This window comes from Solanum pennellii, chromosome 8, assembly GCF_001406875.1.
Source record: "Solanum pennellii chromosome 8, SPENNV200".
NCBI classification, from domain to species: Eukaryota; Viridiplantae; Streptophyta; class Magnoliopsida; order Solanales; family Solanaceae; genus Solanum; species Solanum pennellii.
The window spans coordinates 36,862,224-36,877,238 of NC_028644.1; the positions used below are offsets into that span (position 1 = coordinate 36,862,224).

The 15,015-nt window shown below is 35.8% G+C and overlaps 1 protein-coding gene across 1 annotated transcript in view; it reads right to left on the reverse strand.

Moving 5' to 3' along the window:
* Positions 1–3,891, reverse strand: part of LOC107027296 — a 10,245-nt gene extending 6,354 nt beyond the window's left edge. Inside the window, exons 1-2 of the mRNA XM_015228472.2 lie at positions 3,399–3,891; positions 3,264–3,317 (exon numbers count right to left, since the gene is read on the reverse strand). Of these exons, the coding sequence (XP_015083958.1) occupies positions 3,264–3,317; positions 3,399–3,461 (117 nt within the window). The 5' untranslated portion in view covers positions 3,462–3,891. The remainder of the gene's footprint in view (positions 1–3,263; positions 3,318–3,398) is intronic.
* Between the last annotated feature and the right edge of the window lie 11,124 nt (positions 3,892–15,015).

A 15,015-nucleotide genomic window follows, 5' to 3' on the forward strand; every position in this document is an offset into this window, starting at 1 on the left:
AATCACAGAAAACATTAACCTGCAGCCATTCAACTATTCGACTTCGATCGATATATATATATATATATATATATATATATATATATATATATTTGTAATTTTTTTCTCCCTTTGCGCCTTTTCTAATTAAAGCCCACGCTTTATTTGCACTTTGAGCTTAAACCCCCACGGACCTTAGAGTTTTTTTGCACTTTTCGTCTTTAATAACACTGCTTTAGAGTTCAATCAAAAGTTCACAACAAAGGAACTTGATGAACTCACAAGAACTAAGGATGATGATCTTTTGGCAGATAAGAGAAAATACCAAAAATTGATTGGAAAGCTGTTGTACTTGACACTAACTGGGCTAGATATTGAATTTGTTGTTCAGACTCTTAATCAGTTCATGCAACAACCCAAGAAATCTCATTGGGATAAGACTGGTTCTACATGACGAGAGAACCTGGAATGGGATGAGTAGTGATGGTGATAACACATTGACAACATATTGTGATGTTGATTCGGCATCATGCCCTAACACCAGAAAGTTAGTAATAGAATTCCTGGTGAAGCATGAAAAATCTCTTATATCATGGAAGTCAAAGAAACAAAACACAGTCTCGAGGAGCTTTGCTAAATCAGAGTACAAAAGCATGGCTTCAACATGTTCATATTGGTATGGTTAATTGGATTGTTCAAAGAATTGGGAGCAGACAGAAAGAAGACAGAAATAAGCCTGTTATTTATATTGTGATAGTAAGGCAGCTTTGCAGATAGCAGCAAATCGCAAATCCAGTATATCATGAGTGGACAAAACACATAGAGATAGACTATCACTTCACAAGGGAAATTTAGCAGGGATTGATACAGACACACCACATCAGTATCTTTGCACCTACCAATTTGAGGGGGAGTGTTGAGACTGGCATAACTTGTGCTGATATCAGCAGTTAGTTAAAATAGAATATTAACAGTTAGTTAGAATGCCAACTTGCAAGTTGAGCTGTGTAGATTAACATGTGTGTGTGAGCTGTATGTTAGTTAGTGTGATAATATACTTAGTAGCCAGATATTTTCTATTCAATTATGTAATTGTATAAATACAGAGTAGCTGGAAAATTTTGTAAGATAATTCATTCTCTTCAATGAAACTGTAAATTTCCAAATTCTCTCTCTCTATCACAGTGCTTTCAGATCATGAAATCCTCCATGTATTCTCCAGTTTAGCTTCATTATTTTCACATGAATTTCCACTTCGAAAAAGGAACTGAAATCTGGATTTGAATTAGAAACCCCTTCACCTTTACACCAACAATACAAATTAGACAAAAGCCATCTTTTTTCATATCTCTCAACTCTTAAGATCTTTTAATGACCTTGACTTATCCCCCTGTTAATATCATTCTATTTCATCCAAAAACACATAGCAGGCACTCCTAATGCTGCTTTCATTCCCTCGAACTTGCTATAGTTGTGTGTGCCCTAATATGAATGTCAAGTAGAGAAAACAGTACTGCCAATCCACAGCATTATAACATGTCCTTAGATCTTTTCAACCGCTTTTGACATGCAACGCTGATTCATAACACTTCATTTACATTCTAATGTGATAAGATTACACGCATAGAGAGAGTACTAATAATTGGTCTATTATATGATCGCCATCTATCATTCTTGTGGAACCATAGGTCTTTTGCTTTAATTCACACATATCTACTCATTCAGGTCTTGAATGGCTATTCCTAGACTAATTTTCTGAAGATTTTCTCATATATAACCACAATCCAAATATTTCAGATGGTAAACACTTGTGAATTGCAATATCAAGGAATCGATCCAATGTCACGCTCTAAAACCCCTGTAAATCCACTAGCTCCAATTTCTTCCATTTATCGATCTAAGATTCCACACCAAAGTGAATGACAACAAGATTAACGGAGACCTACCTTATATCGCTAGTACTACCAAAAAAAGGACTATGGATTCCATAAATTACTGAGAACCCTCATCCCCCAAATCCAAATTGTCAAGTAAGTGCATCAAGCAATCTTAATCTTCATATTTGTAAGTCCTTACTACCATTGGGCTTACATACCACGTTTGGTTCTACACTCACTCATTACTCATTAGATATCAATAATCAACAAGGATCTTCCATATTTCTCTACAAAAATATTCTGAAATATGGAAACTAACTAGCCGACAACAGACTTAAATCAAATATTCTACAATGTGGATGTCAACTATCCAATAATTGACTTTAATCAAATATATTTAAATGTGTAGATTGACTAGCCAACAACAAACTTCAATCTCACTGATAGTACCTTGGCTATAACCGTGGTACATGTTTCCTATTAAAAAGTAGGTTTTATACCCTCTCTGTCCTGTGCTCCGGTCTTCTTTTGGTTAGTATAAATGAGTAGAAAGTATACTCAATGCTTCCCAACAATGGTGGAAAAGTGCCATCGTAAAATTATCAGATCCCGGTGCCTTATCTCCCAACAGAACTCTTTATTGCATCCACCTCTTCTTCCAATTTAGAATGTTCTGCAAATGTTTCCCTATCATCCAGATTGACTTAAGAAATCCGTCCACGAGTGACATTTCACCTATGTTCTTGTTTACAGCCTCTTGACAGCATAGTACTGGACCATTCCTTTTCTTTTATCCTTCTCATCTTACAGCATTGCCTATCAATGTCAAACCTATCAATGTAATTGAGATTAGATATAATTCCAGTTTCAATGTTTTACTCTGCATATGTATATATATTAACTTAGGATTTACTAGTTTAAATAAATTGTAAATTTTAAATTGTTCTGAATCATTTATTTGGGACTGAGCAAGCATTTGCCATCTTATAAAAGAATCGTGTATAATTTATCTCCTTCTTTTAGCCTAGTGAGTAGTGATTCGCGATTCTTTTCCCCAATTGATCACTTCTGTGACAAGTCATTGACAAATTACTCTTAACTCTGACTTCTCCTCACCTATGAGATACATCTAGGAAGCAGCTCCACTTCCCTACTGATATGGCCTCCCTCCCTCCCTCCACTGAATTTCTTCTACATCTTAGAGGCCACCTCACTCATTCCCTAAAGAGATGGATTTTAGGTAGTTTCAGGCTTGGAGTTAATGTGCAGCCAGCCTTAGCCTACTTTGAAGACTCTTCAATAATATCCCAGGGTAAAACCCTATATAGTATTATTGAACTACAAAATCAAGCAGAACTAAAAGAAAATCAAGTAAGTGCAGAATTCCAGAAATTAAAAAGAACATACCCTAGAATCAGGAAGGTTACTGAGCTCGGCTATAGCAACCTCGTGACTTCTCACCTATGGTGCCATAAATATACCCATTAGGAATTCCACCCAACTACATCAAAACTGACCAGTTAAAGTATTGACTCAAAATACCTCCTTGACGAGATGCCGGTAGGACTCCGTTTCCGGCAAACTGGAACACCCTGTTGCAGACATTGCTTGCTCTCGTTTAACGTATTTAATAATTTCTATAGATTTCAAATATATTTACATGACATGAGAAATTAAATAAATGATGTGAATTAAAGGGTTAAATTCATTTAAAAATATGATTGAGTTAATTTGGAATAAAATTAACAATTTCAAAACTTTTTAATTTTTCTTCCTTGTGTGAAACTTAGATGTTGAAGCACCCACTTCAATCACCATTGTGAATTGAACAAACTTCAAAGTACAACTAAAGATACTATATTTTTCAACTACTTTTGTTTTATCCAAACCATTAAAAAAAATTAGAATTTTCTCTCTTCTTTTTCTTCTTCTCTGACGTTCTGTTCTTCTTTTTCTTCTTCTTCTTTAGAAAATTCAACTGCATCAACGAATATTCTCCCTAATCTCTTCCTCCTCATCTCCAGTCATCGCTCTCTCTTTCTCAAATGAAGGTCGTGTTCGATTTAAAACGTGTAAGTCAAATTTTTTGAAAGATTTTATAATTTGGAATAACACACTTTTGATAAGAAGTACTTTTCATGGGTTAATGAATAAGAAATCGTTTTATAGATGTAAAGATTAAATAATGATACCTATTATTTTGTTTTGAAAGAAAATTGACAAACTCAAAACAAAATCCTAATTTTGAGGAAATGTATATGTATTGTTGTTCTTCGATAAAGAGTCATTTTTGTTGCTTTTGTTCTTAGTTTCGTATGATTGTAGAAATAGTCTTGTTTAGTAGTCCAACATATATTTCATTTGTTGAAAGATGTGTCTTATGCTGCAACATATTAGTGATATGTTGGAACATGTAACCTATGTGTTAGAGCAACAGAATGATCATCTATAGTAACAGGTTATCCATATATTAGGGAAATTTTTCAAAATGTCAATATTTTAACATTTAAGAGGGCTCATTAGCAACACTTTCAATATTTAGTAAAAATGTCAAATTTTAGTTTGTTATGTATCTTATTTATGTTTTTATTATTTGTTTTTATTTAAAGAATATAATTATTTAATAACAAAAGAGAGAGAAAATCAAGGGAGAGAATATTTCAAAAAAAAGTAAGGATCACTTAATTACTCATCAGTTACATTTTCAAATAAAATTTAAACTTTGTTCTCTTTTTTTTCTCCAGAATTTTTACCTTTTTAAAATTATTTCATTCCACAATATATTATATTTATATTTACTATAGTTTTTTATTAGTTTGTAGTCATTCCAATAGGTATGCCGAATATATCTTATATAGTCATTTAAGAAATATATTTGTATTCGTTTGTTCTTTTTTTCCTATATAGTTATTATTTTCTTCAAAAATCTTGTATGTATTCATTTCCATATGTATTTTATTTTTATTTCTATTTATTCTAGTTTTTATTTAGAATTTTTTATAATAATATATTAAATACAAAAAATTAGTATGATGAAAAAGTGAATGAAATATAAAATTGAAAAGAAATAATTGAATATTTGGTGTACTCATTCTTAAATAAAATGCATAACTAGTTGACACAACTTTAGAATAAATACAAATTAGAAAAAAATATCAAGTTCAGAAACAATGCAATATAATTTTTGAATGAATACAACTATTAATTGTAAAAATACATACTGACTATAACAGTATCAATATTCAATATATACTTCCAAATTTATGAAAACAAAAAACAATAAAACTATGAAATACAAAAATAAATACTAACTATGGTACATTGACATAACTATCACAAAAAAAAGAATACAAAATAAATTAAATATATGAAATACAATTCCAAATCTATGGATACAAAATACAATAAAACAATTAAATACAAAAATACATACTGACTAAAACAGCAACAAAATTCAATATACACTTTCAAATCTATGAATATAAAAAAACATTAAAACTATGAAATATACACAATCAAACTCATATAATGTGTTACATTGACAAAACTAACACACACAAAAAAAACAGAACACAAAATACAATAAATATATGAAATACAATAATAAATACTAACTATAACATAATAAATATTCCATATATACTTCCAAACGCATTGTAACATGAATTTTTTTGAATCTTAAAAATTACTAAACAAATTAAACTAAACATGCAAAAAAAAAACCTCTTCTCCAACAAATTGGTCTTCTTCAACTTCATGGTTATGAATTTGTGTGGGATTTTGCACATCGAAGGATTCATGCATTTTTTCCCATCGTATATCCTCCTTAGATTTAGAAGCGGAACCTACATTGTTGTTTAACTCTTGAGTGAAAAAATAAATAAATGATGGGAAATCGGAAGAACTTTGATTATTTTGTCCAATAACTCTAGTAACTCTCTTGAAAACGTCCATTGAAGAGAGAATTATGTAGTGTCAAACCCTAAAAAATATTTTAAGAACAACAACAGAACAAAAAAAATTAAAATAAAACACTAAAATCAGTAAGTAAATAAATATGAAATCTGAAAAACATAATACCCAAATCAATGTTAATCTTCAAATTAAATCTTGCAACGAAATTAAATGAGAATAATAGAAAATATTAATATATTGAATAGAAAATCTGTGAAATTGATTTGGAAGAATGTAGAGAGAGAAATTGAAATGAAGAGTAAGAAAAGAGAGAAAAATCTGGGGATTTGATTAGGAAGAAAGTAAGAGAGAAAATTGATAAGTTTAAGAAGGGAGAGAGAAAAATTAAAATGACATTAATATCTCTCCAATTACATAAATATAGGAAAATGTGTAATCTATGAGAGAGAAAAAAAAGTGTAAATAATGAGAGAGAAAATATTAATAATATCAGAATAATTATTTATTTTTAAAATAATGACATTTTTGACATGTTTACTAATATTCTAAAGTATGGATATTATCACTAAATAAGTTGATTTTTTGACTAGTTAGCTAAATTTCCCTATATTAAAACAGAAGATTAATATGTGGCTACAGAAGATTCATTTGTGTCAACAAAAAGTACAACTTTGGCAACAAAAATGTTCATTTGTGTCAACATAAGAGTATAAATTGCTACCCTTATTATTTTATAATAATCAGTTGTAAACTCTCAACCTTTTTTTAATTAGCCTTATAGATAAAATATCACAAGGAAATTCATTTGTGGCAACAACTCAATCTTTTACTCATGTTTCTTCCTTATCTAACATCAAATGCTCATCTTGTCAATGTGAATGACGTGAGCAACACATGAATATTTTATTAGTCGTGTTAAAGAACAATATTTTAATGAAATGACATATAAATTGATGTCCATATATACAAGAAGATTTCACAACCTTTGAAGTGTAGGAGGTTGAAAAAAATAATTTCTCGATCACTATCTATAATTAGTAAAAGAAAACACTACTGCTTTAGTATCTTCCTCAATCGCAAAAGGCAGGGGGGAAAGCGAAAGAGGAAGAGATAAAAGTCACCAGTTTGATGTGAAGAAATAACAATATTCATTCAAAGGTTTTAACATTGTCGGTGATGGTCCAACTTAACTAATGTCATCCTTCTCACAATAGATAAACAAGGGTCTTTACAAGTATCATGCTAAAAAAGTAAAGTCATCAACTATTATCAGTACTTCTTGATGTCCACTAAATTTATTACTTTTAATGTTTACACAATTACATAAGACACAAGAATGATCACTACTAGTCAATTGCTCAAAACTTATATTCAATCAACTTGATTTTGTAGTTGCGTTTCCGAAGAAAAAGGGTTGTGTCACAACCCGAAACCACACCCTAGAAGTTTAGGGTACAATCTCGGATTGCGACCGGCGTCGTTGAACTCTTGGAGTTCTTAGATAAGCCTCTTCATATCATTCATTGCATATACATAGTGAAAAGCAGTGCGGAATTAAGACTTTTCACAAAATATAATATAGTCTTCAAAATCTCTTTCATATAAAAGTAATAGGAAATACTAAATCTCAATCTCATCATCTTAAGACATAAGAATACTTGGGACACGACCCATACATCAAAATACGAATATAGAAATACTTAGTCTATTACAATACTTTGAATGAAAACATAAAAGACACATATATGCCCTCGAGTCAAGTGAGGACATACTTCAAATTCTCTTGAACGATCTTCTAAGTCCAAGTCTTCACTTCTCAAAGCTCCTCACCTACCAAGAACTATATAGATAGATATAAAAGCATGGAGTTAGTACAATCCACATGTACTAAGTATGTCTATATGCATAAAAATAATGAAAACGGACTTTATTGGAAATATGCATCTTTTCATTTAAAAATCATATTATAATCATAATAACATCATTAATCAATTTATAAATACTTTTAGCATGTAATTTCCTCACTTAACGTCATCCTAAGATTCACTTAAGCCACACAAAGAGGGACCGCCCATACACCCTCTTTAGATGTGTCTAAATGACCCTTAAGATTACCTATAATGAGTCATATACATAATTACAAAGCAATCATAAACATCAAGGTAAGATTCTTCTACCAATGGTGAACTCTAAGTCTCACTTGAGTGAGTTGTGAAGCAACCGCCATTACAATCCCTTACACACACACTTAAGAGATCCAATAGACTCCCTAAGATAGAATCATGCTCACATAAATCACCAACACATAGATGATATGACATTCTCTTTCCAAAGGCTATAAAAAACCTACTTAAGTAAATCAAGAAGATAACATCCATAGTGACATCTTCAAGATTACCTAAATAATCCTTAAAACTACCTAAGGCTTAGATCATATCCACAAAATCAACCAACTTCCCTAACTAGAGTCATCCTCAAGACTTCCAAAGATAAGACATGAAAAGATCATCCCGTATGCCTCTCCACACTTTAGCTAAGGAATCCTTAAGTCACTTTAGATTAGGTACTAATTTATTTACATACTCCTTAACATAAGTCATTAGTTCATTAGATCATTAAGACTCATACATCACATAAAGGACATTCAAATAATGGTCTTGGACAAGACCTAGGAACTCCACATAACATCTTCAAAGTCTATTGTGCAATGTCTAGATAGTGTCCTATACCAACACCTAAACTCCTCAAATGCTAATAGGTATTCCATATGATAAGAATAGGCAATAACCGACATAGAACATGATAGGAAGACATGGAATCCGGAGTTCTATCCTACTCCGATGAGGTTGTTCTACTTCCCAATGGTAGAACTTGAACACGTCCCATTTAGGCACATGGTTAAGGAATATGAAGGGCATACTTTGTATTCTAGTATCATACTTAACTAGAACTACTTTCCCTTACCATACTCACTCGGTTCTAGCCTTCATTCTCATAGAGTAATTTATACATTAGGTTGACATAAAAGGGTTCCATAACAAGTTCATAACCCAATCACATTTACCCTACCAAGGAAGGTCCACTAGGGCTACCTCACAATGGTGACAAGGAGCTCATGTTGAATTTCCTAAGGATTAATATGATGCCGTTCCAGCAAACTAACCTTAAGTCCATCACTCCTTTACTTTGAAGGATACCTTTACGACTTACACTTCAATCAATTTTAACCTTACTCTTAAGTCAAGGTTATCACATAATAGACTCTCATATCGTCATTAAAGATCACATATCATTCATATATTCAAGACTAAGATTATAACACCTTAAATCAAGACATCACATATTCATAATCATATATACATCAAGCAAGATATACAAGTCAATCAAGACAAGACATCACAGACTTCACTTTTAACACATAATACAAGTCATTCTAGAAACACCTCTAAAACAACCTAACATCTTCAAGTAATCCTATATATCATCATAACATCATTAATATACTTCACATAGATTCATAAAGTCAATTAGGTATATCCAAGACTTAGCCTAACACTATAATCAAGATATACAAGTCAATCAAGACAAGACATCACATACTTCACTTTTAAGACATAATACAAGTCATTCTAGAAACACCTCTAAAACAACCTAACATCTTCAAGTCATCCTATATGTCATCATAACATCATTAATATACTCCACATAGACTCATAAAGTAAATTAGGTATAGCCAAGACTTAACCTAACACTATAATCATAATGTCAAAGTCATAGTCTAACATGATCACTTAAGGAAACATAACTAGAAGAAAACATATATGACTATATAATTTCACATGTAGACAGATAATGTCATGCTTCACATAATCAAACTACACAAATAGACACATAACTTCAAGTAGTTTCCAATAAGTCCATGCACATAATATTGCATAAAGTAACGCCGAGAAGGCCACGTCAATTGCAAGTAAAATATATAACACCGCCACCATAAGTGGACCATACCAATCACAGTTTAATCGAAGTATAACTAAAATCAAATCAAAGAAATCTGGGTAGCATACCTTCATTCCCTTATTCACACTTCAATTCAATGCTAAATCATCCAATTCAACATCACAAGGCCCTTACCCAAGGCCATAACCAACAATTCAAGCAATAATCATAAAATCTAATGAAATTTGTATCAATTTAATCTAGGTTTAACAATCTAGGTTCAATTACATAACAATTGAATATAATTCTTATATCATTAGAAAGCCCATAAAAAACTACATAATAATTCATTAATATTAACTTAATATCAAGTAACCCACATTATAGTAAAAAACTAGGGTTCATCCAAATTCATGGGTTCATAGGTAATTTAGATTGAAATCATAAATACAATATCAATTAGATCATAATTCAATGTTTAGAAATCATTTATGCAAGAACCCATTGTAGAAACATGAAATTGTACAATTCACTTTAGAAAACTTTGAAAAACATGTTGAGAGTTGGGCTCCTTGATGAAACGAGTTTCAAGGATCAAAATACATACCTCAAGGATGATAATTCTTCACTTTGATGAAGAATTTAGACACAAAAACCCCTCACCAAGCTTCCTCTTCAAGCAGGACTTCAATGGAGGTTTTGGGATATTTTCTAAGTGTTTTGGGTTTATGATTTTGAAGAATGAGGTCTTCCATGTGATTACCCTTTATATACTTAATTAAAATAACCCTTAATAAACCGTCCATGACTTTATTTAAAAGTGGGGTGAATTTATCAATTCGTCCCTAACTTGGCAGCAAACCTGCGCAGGAAGGCAGTTGCGTGCAACGCCAGCCCTTGACGGGCCGTCACAGCCACGATGGGGCGTCACAGCCCTCCGTTGTTGGCTACAGTGTCTTGCCAAGCTTCCTTTACCTCCCATTGTTAAGTCCCCATCGACTAGACCCTTTGACGGGGCGTCACAGCCACGACTGGCCGTTGATTGCTCCGTCGTTTGGGGTCTGCATGGGACTGCCATGCCAACAGTTTTGGGTCCTTCCTCAAGGACCCTGAGATGGTCCTTGAGGATAATTTCCCGGATGTATCCAACCCAAATACGATCCTATATAAGTTTAACACCTCTCACATGAATTTCAACCAAAACTAACACGTAAAACTCGACGACACACACCTAGACTTACAAGGTCGACTCAATGCATATCTTTGGAACACCTTGGACGTTCTTGGTCGTTTGACCTCCAAACTTCACGAAACTTTAACCACTGCCTATACATGCTTTATTAACTCAATTAAGAACCTTAAAACACAACTAAATGCACATAAACACATAGAAAAACATTTTAGACATTTAGGTGACTTAGTCGTCAAATGTCTTAGTCGTTCTTTGACGTTTGACTTCCAACACACCTAATACTTTAGCTACTGCCTATATACTATATTTTAGACATAATTAGAACCTTAGAACATAAATACCAACATGTTAGGCTCTAGTTAATCTAGGTCATCTTCGGGGTCTTACAATCTCCCTCACTTGGACAACATTCGTCCTTGAATGACATTTGCTACACTCCGAACACTTCCAAGATTAGAGACTCAATATAAAAGCTAATAACCATTCCATACAACACAAAATAACAAGAAAACATCAATTTCACATAGTCAAGAGATCCACAACACAACAAGAAACTAGAAATCAATTCTATAACTCATTATGCTACTAAACTCACATTCTTCAATCCAAATAGTAAAAACTCATTTTATACTCAATACCCTACTTATATACATTAGTTCTAACCACATTACAATATTTTTAGGCAAACGAATCAATTAGTCATTTTCCCAAAAATATGGCAGCGTGCAGTTTTTAAGGAAACAATGAATTTTTAAGCATTTTTTTCAAAAATCCACATTATAAGCAATTCATGATATAAACATGCTAATATGCAAAGTAACACCATATAAACACCTCTTACAGTCAAATGAATGCTTCATAGAACACATAATGCAAGAAGTTAATAAAATTCAATTTCAACCAAACTTCTAAACACCATGCACAAGCAACAAATTCAAGGACTTCTATCCTATCTACAAACCATACTCTCCCACTTAGAAGTAACTCATATCTTAACAAAAGAAAGAGAACTTACCAACATCATCATCACTCTCCATCTCATTCGGCTTCTCCACTTTAGAACGGAGTGCATAGAAATGCCTCTTAGTTGAAGCATCATCTTTTGGAACACTAGGAGCAACTTGCTTACCCTCTTTACCTCTAGAAGCAATCATAGGACAATCTCTCACTTTGTGCCCATCTTTACCACAATAAAAGCAACTACCGGTACCCAATAGACACTCACCACAATGTTTCTTGCCACAATTTGCACAAGTAGGCTTGCCATCCTTGGAACCACCTCCTTTCTCAACCTTGAACTTAGCACTCCTAGATTCTCCTTGAGATTGAACCTTCTTCTTAAACCTAGTTTGCTCTTGATCACTAGCACCACTCCTTTTCAAACTTCTAGTCATCCTCCTAAGCTTAGACTCTTCAATTGATTGTGCATACACAATGAGTCTAGATAGGGTCATATCATCATGCAACATAGCGGTACGACATTCTTCCACCACTAAGTCGGCTACCTCCATCACAAAACGACTCATTTCATCTCTTGGATTGGACACAAGAGAAGGGGAATACCTAGACAAAGTTGAGAATTTCAAAAAGTACTCCGCAACACTCATATTTCCTTGCTTGAGATCGATAAACACCTCCACCTTAATTTCTCTCCTCTCTCGGGGAAAGTACATACCAAGAAAAGCTTCAGACTCAGGCACCCTAGCCTCTAAGAACATATCGATGTCTGCGCGAAAACTATCGACCGCAGAGCTGAAGAGTCGACACATCCACCTGAGGGGCTGGCCGGGCTAGCACCCACAGCTCAAAAGCGTCCAAGCGCTGATGAACCTCAGTGATCTTCCGCTCTGTTGCTGGACCATTCTCCGTTCCAAGCGCTCTTCTGCCTCAACAATAGACCTCTGTATCCAAGGCTGGATGTGATGCAGAAGTGTAGCCATCTGTGCCTCTAATTTCTTGACCCTAGCAAGCGGGGCTAGAGCGGGGAAAGGGGCTGAGAGAGAGGAGCTCAGGGTAGTGCTACTATCCGGGATAGACTCGACCGGGGTAGTGTCAGTGGAAGTCGCCTGTGTAGCCGTGCGGGCCTGTGCTACCGTATCAGCCAGATCGTCACCAAGTGGAGGCAACTCTGGACGGCGCCCTCTGCGTGGAGCCAACTCATTGGCCTCATCCCTGATGAGGCCGATATAAACAGTGCCCAGCGGGGTCTTGAGCTGATCAACGTGCCATAGAGGCACACCTGCGCAACCTGCATAGAGAAGATATCATGCACGGGAAAGGGTAAGTAGTTGTGACCTTAAAGTCCCTCTCGTTCATGACTGCCTGTAGAAGCCAAGCAAAGTCTACCTCAAACCCGGCTATCATCGCCGTCATCAGTACTGCACGATCCCATGTGACTATATTATCAGCGGCTGTGGGGGAAAGGCAGTGGCGGACAATCAACCATAAAAACTTTGCCGTGAAGGTCAAGTTATCCTTCTTGATGGCTCCCTTCGGCTCGGTCACCCAGTCAGCACCCCCTCTATCAACAGACAAGTGCAGGGCCATCCACCTCTTGGTGGTCTCTCTCAGCGATGGCTCACGCAGGAATTGGCCATCTTTGACAATTTTCCACTGGTAGTCAAACTCGGCAGTGAGAGGGGTCCGATTGGCATCAACATCCTCTCCGTATAGATACCGGCGGATGGCAGGCAGGGAGATATCAACCTGAATGCCACGTACTCGGACATGCTCCAGTGGGACCTGTTTGGCAGTGGCAGCCCGCCTATCGATCTGTGATATGAGAGTAGCCACGTTAGAGGCGTAGAATTCTCGGACCAATTCTTGACTATAAAGGGCCAATGAACGCGTTGTCCACTCCAGTCGATGTATGGTGAAGAGATTGTGGATCTCTGGCATAGTCGGGAGACATCCCGTAAGGACCCGCCGCTCCAATGTAAGTGTCGTGTCATGACTCCTTTGTCATTCAGAAACTTTGCGTCGGAATAGACTTGATACTGCCCGCCGACACACCACCGGTTGGGATGGTCGGCAACCGGGGTGAAAGCACGAGTCGGTGAATCGGGTGTGGATTCCAAACTGTCAGCCTCATCAGACGAGGCAGACTGTGCAGCGGTTGTGGGTGCAGGGACCTCAGCAGATCCGGAGGCTTCCTCCGACCACAAAACTCCTAAGGAGCCAGACGCTCCTTCTACATTAGTAACTGACCTAGAAGGTGTGCCAGTCAGTGTGCGCTCCTCATCAGACTGGAAGGCAGTGACTACGCCGGACGCCACCTTTTTGGGTGTGGCTCTGGAAGCACATGCAACTCGGGATGGGGTGGAAGTGCCTGGGGGAACGTACTTGGGGTCACGCTCATCATTGGAGCCAATAACTAGGCGGGCAGACGGGGCGACAGACTTCGATCTCCCACAAAGGTAGACTCGATCTTGTTTTGGTGCCATAATAGATAGTACATGTAAAGAATCATTATTAGTACTAGAAGGAGCAAACAAGACAAGCAAAACGACACAAAATAAATAAAAGAGTTAAGATGTAATGACATTTCTATAGTAACAGTGAAACACGACGGACCAGGTGACGGCTCGTCGTGAGTACGACGGACCGTTATGGGGTCCGTCATGTCTTACTTAAACTATGTTTATATGGAGAACTCTGAAGGGAAGTCTCTAACAAGTATGAAGGTATATGCAGTACGGACCGTCGTGATTATGACGGTTCGTCATCGATGTCCGTCGTGGGACACTTTAGAAAAAAATGGGGACCCTTAGGAGAGGGGTCTCTGACTGTCATGACGGTTATGCAGGAAGGACCGTCGAGGGTATAACGGTCCGTCGTATATGTCCGTTGGAGGACACTTAGAAAAAGTGAGAGACCCTTAGGAATAGGGTCTCTGACCGTCGTGACGGTATGTGTAGGACGGACCGTCGTAGGAATGACAGCCCGTCGCATGTGTCTGTTGGAGGACACTTAGAAAAAGTGAGAGACCCTTAGGAACTGGGTCTCTGACAACCAGAACAGTTGTGTAGCACGGACCGTCGTGGGAATGACAGTCCGTCGCATGTGACTTTTGGAGGACACTTAGAAAAAGTGAGAGACCCTTAGGAACAGGGT